We start from the raw sequence: 24,201 nt of genomic DNA on the forward strand, positions 1-24,201 counted from the left end.
TAGAGAAATTAGAGAATAATGCCCCGTTTAGTAGGAATTTAAACACGAAAATTTTTAGGTCCTGGTCTGCCTTTAGAATGGGGGTTGGTGGTGACATTATACCTTCCATTCCCCTTATGGATTGGGTCTTTATGGCCCATGGTATTGCTTAAATTTTGTTTGGGTCGCAAAAACCAGTACCTTAGTTGGAACCTTTTTATGTAAGCTTCGAGGTTTTTTGGTTTTTGTTAGAATAAAGGTGCGTAAATTTACCAAAAGGTGGGTGTACTCGGGATTTTTGGGATTTTATTCTTCTAGAATAGGGTTTCCGGAGGTTCTAAGGAACGATTCTTTCTGTCGACCCCAAAGGGGTGTTTCGTTTTTGTACTACTTGCTGAATTATAATGAAAGGGTTGACCTATTTCCATAAAAAAACACGAAAATTGTTAGCCCCAAATTTCATTTTTTTTTTCCTGCATAAAAATTGAATTTTCCTGTGCTAACTGTCCAAAATGGGGAAATATAATTCCTGAAAATTAAAATGCCGACATTTTCTCAAATTTCGTGATTTTTTTTCTCCGACATTAAAAATTGGAGTATGTGTGATAATGATATATATATTAGTCTTTCAGTCAGGTTTTGGATTTAGTTTGTAGACTCACAGTTATAGTCTTGAGAACTAGTATGGCATTAATGCAAGTAATTAAAAAAAAAAAACATAGGCTACGTGGCCTTATTCGACATGAGCATGCAATTCTTAGAGTAATTATTCGATGGTTTCGGACTACTCAGTGCTACTACACAGTGTCTTTTGGAACAAAATGAGAGCATCGACCTATATTAAGCGAACAATATATCTTCATGGATAGTGAGTCACGTACCCCCTAATATTCATACGTACGTTAATCTCAAATTACATAGAGAAAAGAAGAAGTTGCATTTCTCATTAGGCACACCTATAAAATCAAACAGTAATTTATTTGAAGTTCTCAAACAAAAGAGATACAAATGTAACCAAGACTGATAAAATTTAATTAGCCTGTGACTTTGACACGGACGACACTGCTCTCATCAACCTCCTGCTTTTCAACTCTTTCAGTAGGAGGAGGAAGCAAACCCTTTGCTTTACAAGCATCAACAGCTCCTACAAACATGTCCTCCAAGCTGTATTTGAACTCGAACCCTGTTTCCAATAATTTCTTTGAAGAAAAATGGACCTTTGGCAAGTTCTCCTCAATGCCCTTGAACCTGCACTCACACCAATTTGTCAATTCATAATGTTCATTAACATCTATATGGGGTTATTGAGGCCGGAATTACAATTACTTACGTTGTAGGAACATTGTACTCGGGGTACTTTTCCCTCAGCAATTTCGCAATTTCATGAATCGTAGCATCGTGCGATGAACAAATGTAGCGGCCCTCTGCTTTCGGATGCTCATACAAGTATATATGAGATTGGCAGAGGTCGTCTAGATGAATGAATTGGCCTTGCTTTATGATCGAATAATGACTTTCATTTCCTATTAAAAGTAATAACAGAATGTAAGTTAACTGATTGCCAATTAACAACAATGTGATGTAGTGGTACTGTAGTAGTAGTACCAGTGAGTGGCGAAAGTCCAGTAATGAGGCTCGGCGGCATGGCAGGCATGAGAAATGGACCGATTACGAGAGTTGGGATAATGGTGATGAAATCAATGTTATTTTCTTTGGCAAACTTCCATGCCTCTTGCTCAGCTAGAGTTTTGGATACAAAATACATCTGAAACAGAACAATAAACCCATCCACAGAATTAGAGTTTTGCAAACAAATTAAGAAATTATCTAAGACATTGATCAACATTCATGTTCTTAGTTAGTACTCACCCAACCAGTCATCTTCACTCTCCGGCAAAATTCGACATCACTCCAGTTGCTTTCGTTGTAGACCGGCTTTTGGGTCTCTTCAACATTGACAGATCCAGCCGAAGCTGTAAACACTAGCCTTCTTACAGTCTTTGCTTTTAGACATGCTTTCATGATGTCTAGCACCCCATTTATAGTAGGTTTGATCACTTCGTTCTGCCAAAGAAAACAAATGTCAAGTTTAAACCATGTTTAGTTATCATATAAAATCAAGAGCTACAACTAATAATTCTCAATAAGAACTACAATATTGTAAAAAGAACACTTGCTGATGTTCATCTTGTACAAAAAGAACATACTAATTAGTGATCCTATACTCAAAATTTCAATTTTTTTTTCTGGAAACAACTAAAAAATCTTCAATAAAACTCTCATATCATGTGACTGAAAAAAAAAAGATAAAAGACAGTCGTATCACATTGTGGTCTAGAGTTTTGTACTCATATCACATTATGGTCTAGTTTTTTTGTACCCATAACGTAGCACGACAGCTTCCTCAAAGATATTTAATTATCCACATTTATAATAGAACATGTGGAATGTCCATTATTGAATTTTTAATTGTATGATGGTGTTCATCTTTTGTCTCATCATAAGTTTGACTTTTTTGATCGAGTGCCTAACTTTTTGATGCTCTAACAAACAAGATATTCCGGCAACTAATTATAACTCCACCACCACCGTCAACGGTTGTGTTTTGATTTCTATTACTCTAGAGAGTAAGTTGATTTACATACCTCAGGGTCCTTGGACTCAAAATCCATAGGAGTGGCGACATGGAACACTCCGGTGCATCCCTTGATGGCTTCGTCGAAGCTTCCCTCCTCCGCCAAGTCTGCCTTCCACAGCGTCAAGTGAGTCGCCGCCTTTGGTAAGTCCAGCAGATGCTTCACCTTCTTCGAATTAGCTGTTAAAACAATTTACTTAATCAAACCATGATGAAATGATGAAAAACATTAAGCTATATAGGTTGCACGGACCAGGGTCTCGCACGGTGGCTCGGACAGTGTAGCCGCGCTCTAGGAGTCTCATGACGAGCCATGAACCTACGAAACCGGAGGCGCCTGTCACGCAAACGGACTCGGATTCCGATCCCATTGCTTGGAGATTAATCTTAGGATAGATAGAGGTGATGATCGGAGACTCCGGGAGAGAGGGAAGTTCGAAAAGGAGAATGTTTAATGCGATCTTCTTAAGGTGACTAAAAATATATTTATAATTTTATACTGATGAATGGAGAGGGAGTGTATTATTACCCAGCTAACATTAGCAGCCTAGCCTAACACGCTCGTGCTCCTGTTTTGGTTTAGGCTCAGCTTCCGAGCTCGATCACGTGGTCTCCTAACGGTTGATGCACGTGCGTGGTGGTTGATACTTGATAGCCACCCCAAATTAATCTCATCGTACTTACAAGTTGAAACCTTTGTAACAATCGGTTAGCTTTAAAGCAGTGATATAGGTATGTGACCTTCATAACATCCACACAACTAGTTATGTGGAATCATACTGTGTGATTCCAGATTTATATAGAATTACTTTGATTGTTTTGCGATACCACTTTTATAACGTAAAAATTGATTTACCAACTTAATCAGATATTTCGATTTCGGCAGCAGAGCTACTCACCTATGAGACAGTTTTTGAGAGACTGTGATAATATCATTAGCCAAAATATTGTTCCTAACACGCTTAGGATTTAGGACCAGTTTCAGTTTTTTTTTTTTTTTTTTTTAAACAACAGACTTATGAATTCGTGTCAAGACCACCATTGACTTCGTATTAGGTTTCGATTTCTTTCTTCTCTCTAATTTTGTGAGCTGCAACCCATTAATCCATTACCTAATCCATGCAATACCACCTACCACTTAAAAGTCAAGAATTTTAGTCATCTCAACAACCAGTTTTAGGGAGAAAGAATGATGACTACATAATACTATTCCCTAAAGGGAAAGTTCTATTGCAAAGTTGCAAACATATTCATTAGAGTTGGGCTTTTTGGTCACAAACTTCCAGAAGCAAATGATGGGATTTGCCTATGCCTATTATTTGAAATGCAAGTGTTGGATTTGTGTGTAGATCCAGAAGATAATTACACTGTGAATTCATTATGTAGAGAGGATCTAGTCTAGAGAATGCAAAAGATTCGGCCCAGAGGACGGGATGGCCCAAATACTGTTCGTAACATGCTAAAAAGCAAAGGTGAGCCAAGTATCTGTTGAGTTTTGGGTCTAGGACTTTAGGGTATGGTTACATAGGCGATTGTCCAGGGTTGCAACTGGTAATATGAAAAAATTGTAGTAAACAATGAACAAAATTAGAGAGAAGAAAGATAATCGAAATCTAATACGAAGTCGATAGAGGTCTTGACATGAATTTCATAAATCTGTCATTGAAAAAAAAAAAAAAGTAAACTGAAACTGATAGTGATGCTCATTTAAGGAACAATTTTAAGAGGCTATAACGGTGCGTTTGGATGAGAAAATTATGAAATCCATAGGAATTTATAAATGATGGAATCTTTAACTCCATCAATCTAAAATTCCATTAATTGCAATTTCTGTTGTTTGGTTGTATCCATTTAGGATTTGAAATGTGTAATAAATTAAGAAAGTTTAAAACAAATAAAAAAATAAAATAGAAAAAAACCTTGTTTTGGAAATGAAAATTGAATACTGCAAGGGAATTCGTAAATGACACCTATTTTGGTGGAAATTGAAGTGGGGAATTTAAATGATGAATTCCTTCGTTTTTTTCCACAGAGAAATTTAAAATTTCCAGTTTGATAATGTCAAACGAGGGAATTAGCTTGTAGGAATTATGAAATTCTCACTTTCAATTAAATTCCATCATATTTTCCCTCATCCAAACACACTCTAAGGGATAAATAAATCTCAGCCACATGTATTAATTTCAAAAACATAAATTATAATTACATAAAACTGTGCATTTATTCTCAGCTGTTAGATTCACTTCTCCTTTACAAAGTGATTAATTCAGACAATGCATCAATCTTATAATGAAAAGGGCAATGATATAGGGCCTCAATGAGGCTTAAGATTTATGGCCTCAAATCCTGTGTGTCATGCCATGTAAGCAAATACAAATTTTATTTTCAATTCCACATAATATATCTTGCCACATCATACTATTACAACACCAACTTTACCCTTTTATATTTCCTTTAAGGTGTTAGGGGGTGAACCAATTACATAAATGAATTTAATTAAGTGACGAAAAAAACCAGCTATTAATTATGTATTAATTTAAGAGATATGTCTACAAAGACCAATACTTTTCTACATTTAATTAAATACTTTCCTATAATTTTTCTTTCCAAATACCATTAATATATTGAATTAGGTGTCAAAAAATAGGCATTAACTTTTCTTTCCAAATATTGATTAATTTCACCCAAAAAAATAGCACTAATAAATTGAATTTGGAAAATACGTGTTTCTAAATTAAGAGGTAAGAAAAAAATTTCATGTTAGTAGTAGTCATTAATTATCATCCGCAACCTAAATATAAGAGAAAAAACAAACAAAAAATAATTAATTCAAATATAGCGTTTAAACCCTAGATAAATAGAAAAAATGAACAAAAGAATATATATAATCATAAGTATTTCACATTATATTTTTAAAATTTACAGAAACCCAATAAAGGTTGAATTCATATACGCAAATCTATTGATCGAATGTATGTGCAAATCTATTGACTAAATTACATGAAATTTTTTTATTCATGATTGAAGAAAAAAAAATTGTTGTTTAAATCTAAGCATGAGTGTAATGAAAAGAAAAAATGAAGGAAAAAAAAAACCAAAATAATTTTTTAACTTGGAGTCATTAGATTATGGAAGGATAAGATGGTATTTTTCTCAAGAATTACATGGCATGATTTAACAAATAGGTGATGTATGTAGGTGACATGGCATGACACCTAAGATTGAGGCCACAAATCTTAGGCCTCATTGAGGCCACAAATCATTTTCCACGCTTTTATTTCTACGCACACATGATTTTAGATGAATCTCATTGAAGATATTCAAGTCGAACATTATCTAATATGTGGCTTTGAATTAATCTCTCTCGTATTCGTCGACATTTTTGGACCTGTGGGAAACATGATGTTGCTCCTCCAAATCCAAAATCGAAAATGGGTCCTCAAAAACCTCAGTTGGCAACTTCAGGAGCTAGCTTTCATGCACAATATCTACAAACTTGACTTAAATAGGAAACCGACCTCTATCTTCTTCTCATTCGCACGTCCATGTTCCCTTTTTCAGATTCCGGATCCCGTAATCTAGCTATTGTATTTATATATAAGGTCAGAATGCCGCCTTCTGGATTTTGCTTCACATGCATTGTTAACGAAGCTCACGGCACTACTGTGAAGAGTGGGGGCACTCTGCTTCCTGCCTAGCTCTAATCACATTCCGACCATTCCGACTTCATTAAGAACATATTTGGGGATTATCTGATTTATCTCATTGGGATTTAGCATGTAATGTTTGAAAACTTTTTTTATCATGTAAATTGAGAATTGAAATAATTAGTCTTTCGTTAGTCGAACTTACGACTTCTAATTTATTAAGAGAAGACTTATACCTCTAGACCAATTAATACTGAATTATTATTATTATTATTATTATTATTATTTATTGGGGTGAGGTAGTAAGCCACTTCGGTTATGTTAGTGAATTAGTAACACATCCACTTAGCAAAACCAGATTAATCCCTCAATGTAAACGCAAGAATCTGAATACCCCTTAAATCTGCTGACTACAAAATGCTGGGAGTTGAGACTCGAACGCTAAACATATAAATTTCATGCTACACCGTATCATACCAGGTGATTTAGTACTGGACTATAGTTTAAATTTTGTGTAACGAATCTCAGGAAAAAAAATGGTCGGGAATGTTATAGTATGAGAACGTGGTATGAGGATCAAAGATTCATAGAGGAATAAAGATAAGGAAAACTTGAAGCTTAATTTGTTTCTTTCTTTATTCTTTGCTTTGCAATTGCATTTGCTTATTCTATTGTTAATTATGCGTTTGAACTTCGAATCTAGGGTTTGTCTCCATAATCCAAACTCAGATACCAAAACAAACAAAAGTATTATATATAAAACAACCAAAAGGCACACTACAAAAAATAATTGCAATGGCCACCCCAGTTAGCGTCGGCGCAAAAATGCCGTAGCTAATGGTCCTAGATTTGCTACGGGAAACAAGGCGTCGCAAAAAAAAAAAAAATTTGCGACGGCAAAGGGGAGCCGTAGCATAAAAATTAAAAATTTTGCGACGGCAAAGGAGAGCCGTAGCATGAAAATGCTTAAATGGCAACGGCATTAAAAATGCCATAGTAAAATTTTTCCTAATACATGCTTCGCTGCAATTGCCGTAGCCTTTATTTACAAACTTAACCTAGCTCCAAGGCACCAATAGACGAAAATTAGGCGCGTCTAGATTTTAGTTCCCTGTGAACTAAACACAAACTCCCCTGAGATCTGAAACCTAAACACAAACTCTCTTCTTTTCTTTCTGGCTAGGCGGATTTAGGCCTTTTTTTTTTTAAGCTCTTTTCTTTTGATCGCAAAACAGATCGATTCATTCGATCCCCAAAACCAGCAAAACAGACCCAAAAGCGACCGCAGCTCTTCGCTCTTCACCATCCCCCAAGCCATCGCAGCTCCACCGCAGCTCTTCGCTCGTCGCCTTCCCCCAAGCCACCGCAGAACAGATCGATTCATTCGATCCCCAAAACCAGCAAAACAGACCCAGCCACCGCAGCTCTTTGCTCTTCGCCCTCCCCCAAGCCACCGCAGAACAGATCGATTCATTCGATCCCCAAAACCAGCAAAACAGACCCAAGCCACTGCAGCTCTTCGCTCTTCGCCCTCCCCCAAGCCACCGCAGCTCTTCGCTCTTCGTACTCCCCCAAGCCACCGCAGCTCTTCGGCCTTCGCCTTCCCCCAAGCCACCACAGCTCCACCGCAGGTCTTCGCTCTCCGCCCTCCCCCAAGCCACCGCAGCTCCACCGCGTCTCTTCCTCAGACTCCCTCTGCTCCGTGCCTCTGCCTCGAAACGGTAAGTTCTAATTTCTAAACTTCAACCGCAATGAATCTTCAGTCTGCTAAAATCAATCCCAAAACCATGTCATTACTTGATACCCTTTGAAACCATGATGATCTTCTGTACAAAGGAAACTAATTTCATTGTAAAGATTCTACCTTTAATTCATTTTCTTACAAATTCCATTCAAATCGACGGAAATTTCGATACGATTGGAAGTTTGAATTTGTATTTCATTATTTTGGTTAGTGGGTAGTTGGGTACTGACTACTGAATCTACTGATCTATTTTGGATACATGAATTGGTGTTGATTGTTGAAACATTGATTATTGGTGTTGGTGTTGATGTTGATTATTCTTCAGTTCTTCGCATTGTTCTTCTGTTTGAAGAGTAGAATTAACTGTTGATTGTTAATTAATTAATTACTAATTATGCTTTTACTTCTAAGTTTACTGTGAATGTGTGATTGTGTGATTTAGTCTTGATTGAGTGAAATTCCTTCAATTATTCATGTTACTGCATTGAGTGCATTCTGTTAATGAATAATGACTAAATTAACAGGTGCAGCAGAAAGTTGAATTGAATCATTCTTGTTGTTATATGTGTGTGTGTGCTCAATTCTTATATATATGTTTCTTCTTTGAACTAGCTTTCAATCTTCAGACATAATTATACACTCTCTTCCTTGAGAAGAATCAGTGCTGGGGATCAATCCCTGGTGAGACTGATGTTTATCTAGCCAAAATAAATAAATTGAGACCTATGGTGCTTCAGAAATATTAGATATTATTTAGTTGAGTTTGCAGATAGTGAATTGGAGATTAAGGTTTTGAGTTGAGAAAAAGTTCATGGCCGGTGATATGAATGAATTGAGAAGCCTATACCTACTATTCTGCTAAGCTGGTTTCTTTTCAGTTCCCTTGTAGATAGTAGGCAATATGTATGTATGTTTTGTTTATTTTATGTTTCCCCCTGTGATACTTGGTGGTTTTAATTTTAAGTTGGTCAATTTTAACTTATTATATGTTCAATGGAGGGTCGCAGAAATAATCAAGAGAAGTAGTACATGGTGGAGAGATGGGTTCAGCCTTGGCAACAGAGGGATCAAATGAATATAATTCAAGGTAAGAAGGCAGTGAGTGATGGAAGTCTTATTCATGCATTTTTCTGCACTGTTATTGTTTTGCAGTATAATTAGAAAATTCACTCTAAGGTAGCGAGTTACTACTTATTAGTTTCTCTTGTAATTTTCAAATGAAACTCGGGTTCACTTTCCCGGGTTTTCTCTTAATAATATATTTTAGGCCCTAGCTAACTTGCTGGAAATATGTACAGGTTCTAAACATTTTTTCTGCTTATAGGAAGAAAGACAAGCTTGGTGAACCAATAGCAGCTCCACGACGGCTTGTTTCTTCTTTGTGGAAAGGTACACAATGAGCCCTATTATGTCTCAATCACCTTATTCAAATTATAGGTCTTCATTGATCATTTTATGAATATTGTTTTTGAGCACAAGGTTCTTAGAATTGCAATTAGTAAATGCATTGTCATTTATGCAACTCATTTGGAGTTCGACTTTAATTTAAATAGAGTAAGGATCTTTGTCATTCAATTTGAGGACAGTTGTAACTTGTATTATTAGTTTCTTATTTCCCCAATTTTCTTGTTTCTTCTCGTGCAACTTGTAAGTTGGGACTTTGGTCCTTGTAGTCTTTTGTTGATGGTTGGTTAGTCCATTTTAGATGTTAATGCTTAATATTAATTAATTTTTTTGTGTTGGCATGTGATTTTGATATAGATCAGCTATTGCTTCCAATGATGAAGTGAAATCATAGGAAAGGTACTTAAGTTCACTATTATTCAATTTTTCTTTTCTTTTCTAGTTCTGTTTGAGAGTGTTTACTTATGCTTGTTTTTCGTTGAGACCTCAATAAAAAGGCTAATAATCGGTTTTGGTTTTTTGGATTGCTTCTGGGATCAGCATCTTGAACAGGGAATGGAAGATCCATAGCTTGATAGAAATCTAAAGACACAAAAAGAAGAAGGTAACTTTTGTCTAGTATTCGGTTTTTTGTCATTTATGTAAATTTTGTTTTCAAATGTTGTGACATGTATTGTTTGTTGGTTTTTATCATAGAAATTGCAAAGTATTTGCAGTAAAGGGATGGTTTAGATTGTGCATATAAATGGTTGGAATTGCAGCTTTGTGCATCAAGGTTCGGTTTGACTGCAGCTATTGTGGGTTAATCCTTTATCTGTGTTTGGTACTTTGTGTAGTCAAATTTAAGTTATTTATGTATTTGTTTTAGTTTGGTTTGAAGACGTGTTTGAATCAATTTTCTTTGTAACGTTTTGTGGTGTCGTTTGTTATCTTTTGTTTCATCATTCAAAGAGCGAGTAAGCCTTTCAGAGCTGAAGTTCCTCTTAAAGTATGTGAATGATACTGTAATTTCTGACTGTTGTTAGCATCGGGTTTGTGTTGCTTCTAATAATTGTTGTTTTGTTTATGTTTTCTAGATTCTATGCAAAAAAGTGTTTAATAATATCATAGAGCTCTAGCTTTATTAAATCGTCAGTAAACTTATCTTGCAGGAAAGACAGAGAGTTCAAGGTCTGCATCAAGTTGGCGAACAAACCTGGCCTGTATCAACCAATTTAATTTGTAGACGCCGTATGTACATTTTGGTTCCTTTCAAATAATAACTTATACAAATTGGTTGGTTCTAACTTGATATCCTTTTACAGTTACTGTGTAATTGGTAGGTTGTTCTTAAACCCTGATTTGGTCCCCAAGATGACCTTGGATATGGCTTGGAATACTGGAGAGGCTTTTACCAAAGCCTAAGGCCAACCCAATTTGGTCTGTCCCTAAGTTTTTTCACTTAATTTTTTCCTTCCTTCTCTTTAAACTAGGCCATGTAGTAGGATGTCTCAACTCCAAGTTTAATGTAATTTCTTGCAGATTTCTCAGCAAGGGCTTTTTATGAGCCGATTCTGGTGAGAGAGTTTCTTGAGAAACATTTTGGGTACAGAGATTTGCTCAAGCCTCTGTTGGATCGTGATTGTCTTAAGGTATGTTAATGATTTTTGTTTCCTTCTATTGATTGTCAAGGGCATTACCAATAGATGGTGCTAATGCTAATTGTTGTCCATTCATAAAGTTATGCGATGAACTTTTGACCCACATATGTTAGTTTGTTAATTTTCATTATTAGGAATGAATTATATAATGATGTTGTGAATGCTGTTTAATAATGTTGTGGTCATATCTCTGACCTAGACATTGGGCTTACGGAAAGACTTCTCTGTAACAGTAAAGCAACTGTTTTCCACTTGATGGTCCTTTAGTTAGTTATCTTCTATAGCTTATTTTCAGTTTTTGATTAAATTGAAATGTTGCATTGCAGGGAAAGCCATGGCCTTTTGCTGAGTGGAAGTTTTGTAGCATTTTCTTTATTTTGTGGCACATCAATTTATGCAGAACTGGCCAGGCCAAAAAATTTCAGGTATCTTGCAATACAGTAAAGCCATAAGTTGATTAAGTTCTTATAGAATTATTTGTTATCTTTTCTTTGCTCTGCACAACACATACAAAATTATTCTCTTTGCTAATTTGAAAGGCGATAGAAAAGATTAAATGCTTACATGAACATCTTTTATATGTATGTAGTATGTTCATTAATAAGAAAACTGTTTTACACTTTAGAGCACTAATCTCAATCAATCTTATTCAAGAAGGCATTACAAATTGGGTATTAAACCTGGTGAAAAAACTATTCCCTCTTCATTTTTTAATTGAAAGTCTATTTATGTTTGACAAAGCCAAATTCATTGCTTTCTTGAATTCCCAATGTTGAAACTGAAGTTTGGTTCTGTAGTGCCCTTGGCTCAACACATTGTCATGCTGATAGGCACTTTAAGGATAATTTTAGATATAGCTGTAGTGATATAAATGAGAATGCCCTGGTTTTTGCTGCATTTTTTGGCGGTGGCTATCTACAGGAGTATAATTCTATTTAGAGCAGAGAACTAAACTGCAGTTGGAGCCTTATACTTATAGTTTCGATCTGGTTATAATCCTGCATTTTTCAATCCTGATATTTACTTTTTTGAGTTCTTGGGTTGCTTTTTTTCAATCCTATTGTCAGGCCTACAAATAATACATTGTACTTTGTTGGATACATTAAAAACTGAGGTTTACATAAGAAAATTAACCTGCCAATAATTTGTATTACAATACTTCTCTTCAATCATGTTAACAGTGTTGTTAGTTATCTACTTTTGCAGGTCAACAGTAGGAAATCAAATCGTCCAAGGAAAATTCTTTTTGGAAGTTGAAGACTATCGTGGTGGTTAATGGTTGACAATCACTTAGATTTGTGTTTTTCAGTTCGATTGTGAAGTACAAATTTTATGCATAGAAAGAAACAATAACAAGTTTTCTTATACTTTGCAATGAAGTTCTATGTTTCTCTACCTATGGCCTTAGTTGCTAATTTGCTATACTTTGTAGGTTCATATACTTCTGAGATTCCTCTTATTTCTCATTGCACCTCTGTTTCTGCTAAATTTCAAGTCTCGCGGCAACGCGCGGGGTGCTATTTCTAGTATAACTTAATTTGTACTTCTTCTAATTACCTATACTGACACTGCAACAATTTAATTACATTGCGATGAAATAGATGAGCTAATGAACAATATATGTGTTGTGTATTCATGATATTTTTATCCCATTTTTGGATATTGCAAAAATACAGGTTTTATTAAAAAAAAAATATTGGTTGGCTACTAACATCAGTGAATTGCCGTAGCCAAGAATATATTTCTATATAACACCACACCGAAGCTACGGCAACGAGACCGTAGTAAAATTTCCTATTGAAAAATTGGCGGGAAGCAAATTAGTTTGGCAGCCAAAAAAAAATTGGCGGGAAAAAAATTTAGTAGGAAACAAATTTTGGCGGGAAGTAATATAATTATCTTAATATTAATTATGCTGCGACGGCAATTTGCCGTAGTATATTTTGTAATGGCGACGGCATTAGGGGTAGCATAAAACCGTTGCAGAGTAAGTGTCGCAAAAATTTTGCCGTTGCAAAAGTGGTCTGCTACGGCAAAATGCCGTGGCAAAAGATATTGGCGACGCCACCAACGGCGTCGGAAGCTTTGCCGTCGCAAATGCTTTTTTGCTACGGCAAAATAGCTTTTCGCTACGGCAAGGCGCCGTGGCTATTGCAATTTTTTTTTGTAGTGGCAATCTAAGACCAAAACCTGAGAAGGAAGTGACTTGACTCATATACTCTCGCAAGCGTACGAATCGTGTCAAGATAGGGAAGTATTAAACCCAAAATTATCGTACCACGGGGATTAGTGGCTAACCTACAATCCTTGGATAGTCGGAACTAAAGACATTTAGCATGCAAAAGAAGAACAAAATCAACAAAAATTCTACTCTAAGGCACCAAGCCTTAGTAATGCTTGGCTTTAATTTTCACCAAAGCCTAATAAAAACTAAGAGCCTAGTGGTGGATATGCACAAATGAGTGGAAGAGTTTAATGTTTGGGGGTTGATTCTAACTTAACAAAAAGTAATGAAATGTAAAGCAATAAAAATAAAAATGTAACCAAATAAATGGGAATGTCGGGTGTTAGGGAGGTTCTTTCACTCAAATTCTATGTGTCAGAAGCTAATATAATGTAGATGCAAATCTCCTACTTTGGCGGTAGTCGTATCCAAGGCGGTTCAAGGCTCAAGGACCGAAATTCCATTTCATGGTATTCCTACTCCGGTTTAATGGTCGTAGGAACTCACTTGACATAAATTAGAGCCGGTTCATGGGTCCCTAATTCACATCAAGAGGCCTAGAGATCGAGGAATTAGACTACTAAGCGACCCGTCCGAGCAATCACGCAACGGGTGTAAATCACCATGTTTATAACCCCTCGAATACAAAATTGAAGGTTTATAGCTTAGGAATTAGAGGGGGTCAAGCCTCTAATTCTGTCCTAGACATGCTCAAAATACACACCCTAGAGTTGACTAGGCTCCTAGACATGCATTTTAACCCTAACAAAAATAGATATAAGCATCCATCATATGAAAAATGCATCATTACATTAAATTAAACATCTTTTGCACAAAATTTGGGTTAGGGCACACACTCCTAAACCCCAACAAGAAAATTACTCATAACCCATAATTATAAACATCAAAGATACAAAAATCAAAGGGAAAAGAGTATAGAAGCAGTGTAGGAGAAGAAAAAGGTAGCCACAATTAGCTAGGAAGCTAATATGACTTCCCTTGAATTACAACTCTAAAAAATACCTAAATCTTGAATCTTGTAGAGGAGAAACCTTTGATGAATCCTTGAAGTTTTTGGGTGAGTAAATCCTCTAAATGCCCAAAAGAAAAGTAAAGAAATAAGAAAAATGGAAGGGTGGAGAGGAGAGGGCAGCATCCCTCCCCCTTTGAAAATGGTGAGTGCGGCGCTGCTGTAGGTCGATATAAAGTATGAACAGAGGGCAAGGAGTATATATAGGAGTATACTAACAAGATTGCCCGCGCATTGCTGCGGGGTTCGTTATTATGAATGAAATGAAAAAGAAGTGTTGCTTGAGGTGGAGAAGATGTTTGTATATTGTCAATATTGTTTAGGCCAATTTCTTTTGACGGTCACTGGACTTGATATCACCAGTGTAAGGCTTGGAATAAAAATCTAAAAATTAGTCTTTTTTTATAGAGCATTTTTCAGTCCCCTAGAACAATTGTAATTAGGAAGTGTTTTATGTTACTTGATATCTTCCAGACATAGAATAAAAGATCAACCATGTGTAGGACTGTAAAGTAGAGCTGGTTCCCAGAGTGGATGGATACAATCAACTTCCCCATAATCACTCTCTACAAAGTTGTCAAAAGCACCAGCAGCTTCAAAAGATCTGGAGACAATAGGACGCATATGATCTTTACCTAAGTATTGAGCTAATATCATGCATATATATGAATAGCATGAAGAAATGAGTAGTATGTCTTAATTTGATAGGAGCAGAATTGTGTTTGTTTTGCATTCAACTGAAATGCAGTACAGCTCAACACCGTATATGCAATTCTTTAAATTAATTTATAGACTCTGTTTCTGAAACTGTGTGTCACGGAATGAAATTATGCAGTATATAGCAACACTTCTTTCTTCCGAATTGAAACAGAAACATAAGAAGAACTTGTCCTAGAGAAATTTCTAGTATACTTGCCCTACTCATTGATGTCATGTTGGAAATTTTATGATTTAAAATTAATATATATTTTATTTATTTATTTATTTATTTTGGGGGTTATTTTCATTTTGTGTTTATTTCTCTATTTACGGTTTTAACGGTTTTATGTTTTAAATATTTGATTATTATTTGACCGTTATATGATTAATGAGGCTATTGATGGTATGGTAAGTGTGCCCTATATAAGGGTACGTGGCTATGGTTGGAAGGCATATGGTGAGGCATGAAACATGCACATGTGTGGGAGTTTAGATTGTCGGATAATGAGGGTATACATGACGGTATAATCCACCATAATGCAACCACTCTAGCCAAATACGTCTACTAAAGATATTCTTACAAACTATACATATACATACTTTACTTATACACCGTTTTGAGTGCACGGGTGATAAAGGTTCAATGAGGCTTCTTAGCTGCACGACGGAGCTCGAAGAGTTATTGTATCTTGGGGGAAGTTCGTCATTCAACCTTGTGCAGTAGGGGACGAATCTTCTCTTAGGACAGTGCGCTTGCACGCCTCGACTCGATAAGTTTTCCTATATAAAAATCTATATATTATATTATTTTCTTACTTTATTTTATTCTCTCATCTATATCATTATTCTTATTTCCCAAGATATTACCATATTATTTTGTGTTTTATTTTTACAAGAATTCCGTCCCATATTTTTTACAACAATCTAAGAGAAGATTCGAGCAAAATTTCTGACAATGACGGACAATGTGAAGTTCGAGGAGTCACAATCAATATCACATATTTGGTTTCTTCTTTATTTCTCAACTTATGAATACCTTAATAATTTTCTTCCAATTATTAAGTTATATTGGCCTTGAATATGCTAATTGCTTTTGCTTTGCATGTACTAATTAATAATTTAATATCAACTAACTCTTGGTAGAAAAAATCTCTCAAAGGCTAAAGTTGATGGAGGAATTAGTTACGCAATATGCATGCACTTGCCTAAGTTGCCTCCAACACAACAGAGGAATTCTAAGTCACTTCTATGAAATAACTAGATTCTATTCTGTAAGAAATATATATTTATATTTTATTATATTCATGAGATCGTTCAGTCACGTATTCTTAGTCTCACTCCTTCTCAATCATGCACATTGATTACTTAACATTTTGTAGTTACAATTATATCATTTGGCATATAAATTCATATTCAATTAATGCATATGAGTTATTCCATACATATGCAAATTATAAAATCGTGATTAAATTATATAAGTGCTAGTAGCCAGCAAGCAGGTACATACATATGCATGTTACAGTTAATTGATTTATATACATAAGCCTATTTTCTATCAAATCATCTTTACAAATTAAATTTGCTTTCAATGAAAATTATTCTGCCATGATATCAGGTTGGCTATTCTTGATTTATGACTAGTTTACCGTTATATGAAACTAATATTTCCTATAATATATAAAATGTTGCTACTCGAGGTATGTACATTTTGATTACTGGTTTTATGAGTTATTCTATTGTATTTACATACATATAATAATTGATTGCATACAATTAAATATGTTAACAATTATGTTATGAATGTGATTGACCTTAAAGTCTATTGCGGCTCTTTATATGTTGTTAGGTCAGTTACAAATGACTTTTTGTTTCTAGAAGTCTATATATTGTTGCAGTTACAGATTATTATTAATGATTATTTATCATTTCTTTCATATCTAAAATGATGCTATTCCAAGTTTTGGTGATAAGTATTAATTTTTCTCATTATTAGTTTTAATAGAGTTATTTGTAGTAATATTTATTGAGTTCTTGAGTTATTGTAGAGAAAGAAAATAGTGATGGTATGTTCTCTTTTACTCTCAAAAATTAATTTATATATACATTATAAGATTTATATATGAGATTTATACATTATGAGATTTATGAAATTGGACTTTGCTCCATTGGGAACAACTGGCTCTGGATATCACAGGTGGGTTCGTGATGTCCGCCAGCATCTCAAGGCCGATGGAATCCTAGAAACGATTCTCGTGCCTAGCCAGGACGTGCTAACTGTTGAGCAAACTCAAGCTTTGGAAGCAAATAGAGCATCCTTAGAGGCAAATAAGGTGAAAGCCATCATCATAATGACTCGTCATATGGATGATTCGCTCCAATACGAGTGTATGAATGAAGAAGACCCCAGAAGGCTGTGGGTCTCACTCGAAGAAAGATTTGGTAATGTTCGTGACTCCCTGCTTCCTGACCTAGAAGTGAGATGGTATAACCTCCGCTTCTGTGATTTCAAGTCAGTTCTTGACTACAACTCGGAAGCATTTCGCATCAAATCCTTAATGGAATTCTGTGGTAAAGAGATCACAAATGCGATGTTGATTGAGAAGACTCTCTCTACCTTCCCCGTCTCTGCATTGATGGTTGCTAAGAACTATCGAATCGATATTACTGCAGGACGGATCACAAGGTTTCATGAGCTCATTGGAGCTATGAATGTCGCTGAAAAGCATGACAACATTCTTGTGAAGAACTATAATTCGAGATCCATGGAAACAGAGCATATTCCGGAATCCAATTATAGTCGCGCCCCTAAGAGAGGGCGCCAAGAGCGAAACCCTAATCTTAGGGATACTTCTGGACGTTCTGGTCCATATAATCGCTCTAATTGAGAAGGTAACCGCCAAAATAGGTGAACACGGAACCAAAGAGGTCAACGTGGAAAGAGAGAGGGAGGCAACGCCTCTGGCCATGTTGGTGGCGCCACCAACACTAAGAGCCATCTAAATGACGCTTTCAAAGCGCCTCAATCAATGGAGTTTGAGCAAAGAGATGTATGTTCTCGATGTGGAGTGTCTAATCATTGGGCACACATTTGTAGAGCTCGTGAAGAAATTGTCACCGCCTACAAAGCATATTGTGAAGCAAGAGAAGCTCACTATGTGGAACAAGAAGATCAAGAAGATGATCTAGAGTGAAGGGTTGAAGACTACAAATTTGGCTGGGATCAATAGATCGCCAATTTTGTTTAAATCTTTATTTTTCCAAGAGATGTAATAGACAATTGCCATATACTTTGTAGTAAATATCATTGGTCTAGTTTTTCTTCACATAGGCTCATCCAAAATGAGTATGATGTCTAGGAAGGTTTTGAGATAAGTGGTACTTAAGCGAGCTTTGCTCCACCGACATCTCTCTACTCACCTGGTCATATTTATTTTGGAATTACTGAAAGAAGTTAGACGACTACAATTGTTTTGCATTAGCTACCATTTTGGATTAGATTTTTTTTGGTCAAAGAGACAATGATGTAACTCCGTTGGCTTATGAATAAAATTTCGAGTTCTTTTCATTATGACTCCATTTTGATTCTGAGCATATTACTTTGTGACTACGATGGCTGGGCCATCAATATTAATTCAAGGACATGGAATAGCCCAAGTTCCCCTTGCCAAATGGCACCTTGATTATTGTCACAGAAACTCTCTACGCTCCTAGGGAAAATCGCACATATGAATAGCCAACGGATTCGATGCGAAAACGCATGTAGAGAACAGAAATGAGTTCATTTGCAATACCTCTAACGATTGCGAACAAAGGCTCATCTTAGAGAAGTTTATGTGTCTCTCTAGTGGACTCTGTGTCACTATTCGAGCTATTAAATCCAATGAAGTTATGAGAGAAGATCTCTTGGATTTAGACACATATTGGCTTTGTCACGGGATAGGTCATCCTAGTCATGATATGATGATCCGTCTACTAAAGACTTCACATGGACATCCTTTCTCTCGAGCGAAACGAAGCATGAATCAAAAGTTGATTCCTGGACTAAGTGTGACCGACACTGCTGCCTAGGGCACCGCCGCAGTCCACCACTAGCCTAGGGCTGGCACAGTCCCTATCCATGACTCCATGGCTAGGTGATGCTGCAATCACCAACTTTGCTTCAAATAGTGTTTCAGACGCTCAGGCCCAACCAAAATCCTCATTGGTTGCTTTTAAAGCCTCTCGCTCGCTTTATAAAGCCTGTTCCTTAGGGAAATTAGGACTGAGACAGTCCTATGAAAAGGATATGAAAATACTCATTCTGTTCTTACATAGAATCCATGGGGATTCTATGGACTGATTCAACCAACTTGCGGACGTTTAAATATCTCATAATGTTGGTTGACACGCAAATACGCTGGTCACGTGTTGTGCCATTGTCCACTTGTAAATGCTGCTTATGCTACACTCCTAGCACATATCATATGACAACGGGCTCACTCCACGGATCATCCTATTCCGTCAATTGGACTTGACGATGCTAGAGAGTTTACATCAAAGACTTTCGATGGTTATTGCATTGAGACTGATGTTGGACATCATATTCCCATGAACACACCCAGATAGTTTCGCGGAAACGACTACGATGGTAGTCAGGACATTGGTAATACACACCAATCTCCTTATATCCGCTTGGGGTGATGCAATATGGCATGCAGCTATGCTAATTCGTCTACGACCCACTGCCACTCAATCTACCTCTGCGTTACAGCTAGTGACTGGGTGCAAGTACCGTACTTAAGCATATTTGAGTGTGCTATTTATGTGCCAATTGCGCCGCCACAACACTCTATGATGGGTCCTTACTGACGAATGGGCAACTACGTTGGATTTGAGACTCCAACAATCGTCTGCCACTTAATGTCCTTGCAAAGCGATCTCCTTACCTCTAGATTTGCGGATGTCACTTTGATGAGACAGTCTTCCCGTCGTTAGGGGGAGATAAGAACACGAATGTTCAGCAGGAATGACAGGAATTGCCGTGGTCTGTCCCCACTATGTCTCATCTCGATCCTTACTAAAGCGACGAGATCACACACCTGCTGCAAATATGCCTGCAAGGAAGTACGTCCCTACGAGAGGACATAGCGCCACCCTACACGGAGGTAGGCATGGCGCCAACGCCAAAGAGAGTGACACTCTAGCGTTATAGGCCATGGCCCCAGCTAGGATGCGTGGGAGGCTCGTGGGTTCGAATGATACTTTGGCACAACTCAATCATTTGATCATCAAAATCTGTGTCATGAGTATCTTCCGGATTATGGTTATCGTTGGGGGACGCCTCAACATCAGAACCTATTCCTGAGAATATAGAGCTCTATGAAAATTACACTAGTGTACATGAGACGTGGGATAGAAACTCCATCATAATTGATGATTTCGTTGCCCATGAGTTTGTTGAGTCTGATGATATCAAACCACACTCCGTTGATGAATGAATGCCAACGTAGAGAAATTTGGCCTAAATGGAAAGATGCGATCCAGGTTAAGTTGAATTCTCTAACGAAGATGAAAGTTTTTGAGCCAGTGATGCCAACACCTCCAGACGTAAAACCTATTGACTAATGAGTCTTTGTTAGAAAGCGTGATGAGAAAAAGAGATGGCAATCTCGCCTTATGGCGCAAGGCTTCTCACAAAGAACCCTGGAATCGACTACGACACTACTAGAATTTTGCTCTTAGACATCACGACAATTACATCAGTGAGGAATTCACGCGATGTAAAAAAAGTTCATTAACATCGATTTCTCAAAATCCGATTTATATTTATACAATTAACATCGTTTATTACTGTTCACTGATGTTTATACTTTGATTTCAAAATTTCAAAAAACACGGAAAGCCTATGTTAAAAATTTTCGTACACGGGGGAACAAATTTACACTTAATCAGTTTTCCCACTTTTACCTAAATAAAAACTAGATAGCTCCCCCCTCCTCCTCCTTCTCGTCCATCTTCCTTTTCCAATCCATGTCTCTCTCTTCTTCATTGGCTCGCCGGCCTCACTTCCATGGTTTCTCCTCCTTCCTCTACTCAAACCCTCAGCGACAGATCTGATTTCAAGCCAACCGAAGTACTATATTTCACGTCTTTTTCATCTTTACATAATCGATCTGATTTGCTTTACTTGCTTTCAATTTCAGAAGGTAACTTTCTACGATTGGTGGTTGGTCAAATCCAAAGAGAATGACCAAAAAGGGAGACTTGCCGTCGCCGGTGTTTCTTCTGCCCCGTGAGTCAAATTCCCCTAATTTCTTTTCTAGGGTTTAATTTCATTTGCCCGTACTGCTTGTGATTGTTAATTTTAGGGCTTGATTGCAAATTCGTCAGTACTTCTCTACATCTTCAATTAAAATTTGAACTTGGATTGAACTGACCTTCTCGATTTAACCCTTGTTGTTTGACAGCAGCTTCCAGTTGAACTTGAATAGATGTGTAGTATGGAATTGTTTATGGGTTTGTTTTAATTTGAATGCAATTTTGTTTTGGTTAGGCAGCTTCCAGTTTGATGCCTTGTTTTAATTTGATGTGGGTTTGGAGTTTGTAGAGGTGTATCAATTGGGAAAGTTGGGAAAAGTTATAAAATTTGGTTAGGCAGGTCAGGTAATCAATTACGTTTGGTTTGATGGGAAGTTTGTTTGCATGTAAGCATTGTTATCATTGATGGTTTGTTATGAATGAGACTGATTGTTACTTTAAATTGTTGTCATTTGTTAAACTATTCTCTTATACAGAAAGTTAGAAACTAGTTTATTGTATTGCTTTGAATTGTCTATATGTTTAATTGTTTTTAACCTATAGACTAATTGCTTTGAATTATCTTTATGTTATAGATTGATTGTTGTTTAATTGTATCCTAAGTGGGAAATACCATAAGTTATGGGATTACAATATGGTCTTCTGATATCTCTATGATAGTTTTATCAAACAAAAATGACTGTGTTCTGTATGTTTTATGGGTGCACATATAGAGAGTCAAGATTTTGGTTAGTACTCCAAGCAGCTTAGTTTCTACTTTTCTGGGCAGTTGTGTGTTTCTGACATTTGGTAGTTTTACTTGCTACTTAATGTGATTTGTTCAATTTGTTCATGACAGGTTCTTGTAGTTAGACGAGACTTGAAGATGACAACTAGAAAAATTGCATCTCAGTGTGAGTACCTTAAAATCTATGAAAATTAGTTTTATTCTAATATTGATTTCTTATAATAAGTCCCCCTTTCCTAGCCTCAACATTCTATCGTTGATTACTTTTGCTAAATAATTTTGATGAAATGTCTTTTACAAACTTGCAGATGCTGCAACTGGCATGTATGCAGAACTGATGCAAAGGTGATTATGAGTACCATCGTTTGATTATGAGTACCTCTATGCTTTACCCAAGAACCATCTCAACTTGCCCTCTCCATTTTCCCCAGCTTTCCTAAAAAATTCAACCTTTCCCGGAAAATGTCTCCACTTTCATCGCTTCACTGCTTCCAGTTCACCTACTTCTTGTCCTAAAAGTTTAATGATTGGCCTAAAGACTTAAGCTGATATGCAACTTGCATTAGGATTCTGTTCTGTATTCTTGTTTAGATTCTAACATTATCATGCTTATTAATTTGATGTTGGTGCTGCGCGAAGACTTTTTCTTGATGAAATTTGTTTCTTTCAGGGTTCTTATGGATGCGTATCATTTGGGTAACCTCCAACCTTCAATGTAGGTGCGCAGATGCAGTAATTATGTGAAAATTTCATGGAAGGTTTCAGTATATATGTATGATGTATGCAATTATGTGTTTATCCCACGCTATTATCTTCTTGATACTGTCAGCATTTAAAAAGCTCGGGCTTGACTGTGCAAACTTGACCGAACCTGTTTATTTGGATCTCCTAAGGTGTGAAATGAAAGTTATGAGCAATTTCTTCCACAACATGTTTTTCTTTTTCTTTTGGGAAGTTGTCAATTTTTCTTTGCCATTGGAAACTCCTAAAGTTGAAAACAAGACTTGCTTGAGTATTGCCATGTGATATCAATCCCATTTAACTTGTGGAACTTTACTCTGAATTCAATATTCTTTGTGTACTATTTTAGTGATCAGCTTCCTGTAAGTACGAAATTTGATATGATAAGTGATCTAGAGTGGTAAGGAATTATGAGAGGCTGTTGCTGGAGATGGTTTCTGTTGTTCTTGGAGGCCTTCGTCTCCATCTTGCTTTCTACTATTTTCTTCCTTAAATAATGGTTTATGTTTCTTATCAGATAAAACTCTCAGTTTACTAATACTTCACCAATCATTAGTAACCATCATCATAATTATTATTTATGCTATTCATGACTAACAGTTAGATTTTGTCTGCAGGAAAGATATAATTCCATGGTTTCCATGGATGGTAATGCAGAACTTCAAATATTATCATTCAAAGCCACTAAGATTAGGCTTTTACGTAGCCTATGTATTCACACTCAAACAATGCAGGTGTACACTTTGGCCTATGTCACCCATGTACTATATATTTTAGCTATAGATCAATGATACTGTTAAGTCATTGCCCTCTACTTTAATTACTTTTTGTGATTTGAAGTTGCAATTTAAGTGGATATCTGTGAAACTAGTTCTCAATTCATTGGCACATGTTTTTGCTAGGTTCATTCGCAGCTACACCAAGGACTGGAAATTCAAGTTACAAGTATTTTTATCTTATAACAAACTGCTACTTTTGTTTTGTATATGGAGAAGTATAGGCCATATGTCCCCTTCTCCCTACTCTTTGTACTCTTTTTATCAGAAATAGTATTAATGAGAATTTTCTTTTGGTTACCACTTATATTCTTATTGTGATAATTTTCTAGTGAAGAAACTGATTTATGCACATAAGAAGCAAACCACTTTTAAATTAGAAATTGAAGCACAAAGAACAAAAACTAAACAACTTAATATAACAAACTGATGTCATAAATGACTAAGAACATCAGTTCTATCTATAGAACAGATGTCTAATATTGATATATAAATCAATTTCTTTTGTAAAACGATGTCACAAGAGGAAACGAAATCAGTTTTTTATAAACCAACCGATGTCTGGAGTCATTTTATACATCGAGACGTTATAAGAAACTGATGTCTAGAGTTATTTTTAACATCGGCTAAAAACCGATGTCTGGGTTTTCATGATCTT

The 24,201-nt window shown here is 36.2% G+C and overlaps 2 protein-coding genes and 2 long non-coding RNA genes across 12 annotated transcripts; 3 read left to right on the top strand and 1 right to left on the bottom strand.

The window, feature by feature from the left end:
• Window positions 1–843: 843 nt before the first annotated feature.
• LOC133739207 (bifunctional dihydroflavonol 4-reductase/flavanone 4-reductase) lies at window positions 844–3,088 on the bottom strand. The gene is made up of 6 exons (XM_062166944.1): window positions 2,868–3,088; window positions 2,625–2,794; window positions 1,849–2,043; window positions 1,585–1,744; window positions 1,310–1,502; window positions 844–1,227 (listed from the first exon to the last, which is right to left on the bottom strand). The coding sequence occupies exons 1-6, from the start codon at window positions 2,983–2,985 to the stop codon at window positions 1,014–1,016; spliced, it is 1,050 nt and encodes a 349-aa protein (XP_062022928.1). The 5' UTR covers window positions 2,986–3,088; the 3' UTR covers window positions 844–1,013.
• A 5,918-nt stretch (window positions 3,089–9,006) lies between these two features.
• On the top strand, window positions 9,007–9,828 carry LOC133737012 (uncharacterized). The gene is made up of 3 exons (XR_009859792.1): window positions 9,007–9,092; window positions 9,330–9,394; window positions 9,767–9,828. It is a non-coding gene; the product is annotated as an uncharacterized LOC133737012 (long non-coding RNA).
• A 205-nt stretch (window positions 9,829–10,033) lies between these two features.
• LOC133740867 (uncharacterized) lies at window positions 10,034–11,464 on the top strand. Its single transcript, XR_009861479.1, has 4 exons — window positions 10,034–10,639; window positions 10,714–10,828; window positions 10,931–11,040; window positions 11,376–11,464. It is a non-coding gene; the product is annotated as an uncharacterized LOC133740867 (long non-coding RNA).
• A 9,450-nt stretch (window positions 11,465–20,914) lies between these two features.
• LOC133741021 (uncharacterized) lies at window positions 20,915–23,846 on the top strand. Of its 9 annotated transcripts, none has more exons than XM_062168951.1 (7): window positions 20,915–21,114; window positions 21,185–21,273; window positions 22,138–22,192; window positions 22,335–22,371; window positions 22,697–22,741; window positions 23,385–23,501; window positions 23,670–23,846. In XM_062168951.1, the coding sequence occupies exons 3-7, from the start codon at window positions 22,165–22,167 to the stop codon at window positions 23,815–23,817; spliced, it is 375 nt and encodes a 124-aa protein (XP_062024935.1). In that variant the 5' UTR covers window positions 20,915–21,114; window positions 21,185–21,273; window positions 22,138–22,164; the 3' UTR covers window positions 23,818–23,846. The 9 variants fall into 9 exon arrangements, 3 of the variants coding, with proteins under 3 accessions (XP_062024935.1, XP_062024934.1, XP_062024936.1); XR_009861554.1 differs by adding an exon at window positions 22,856–22,919 and having other exon boundaries at window positions 20,921–21,273; window positions 22,697–22,745; XR_009861555.1 differs by adding an exon at window positions 22,856–22,919 and having other exon boundaries at window positions 20,921–21,273.
• Window positions 23,847–24,201: the final 355 nt, after the last annotated feature.

Source organism: Rosa rugosa, chromosome 3 (assembly GCF_958449725.1).
Source record: "Rosa rugosa chromosome 3, drRosRugo1.1, whole genome shotgun sequence".
Lineage (NCBI taxonomy): Eukaryota > Viridiplantae > Streptophyta > Magnoliopsida > Rosales > Rosaceae > Rosa > Rosa rugosa.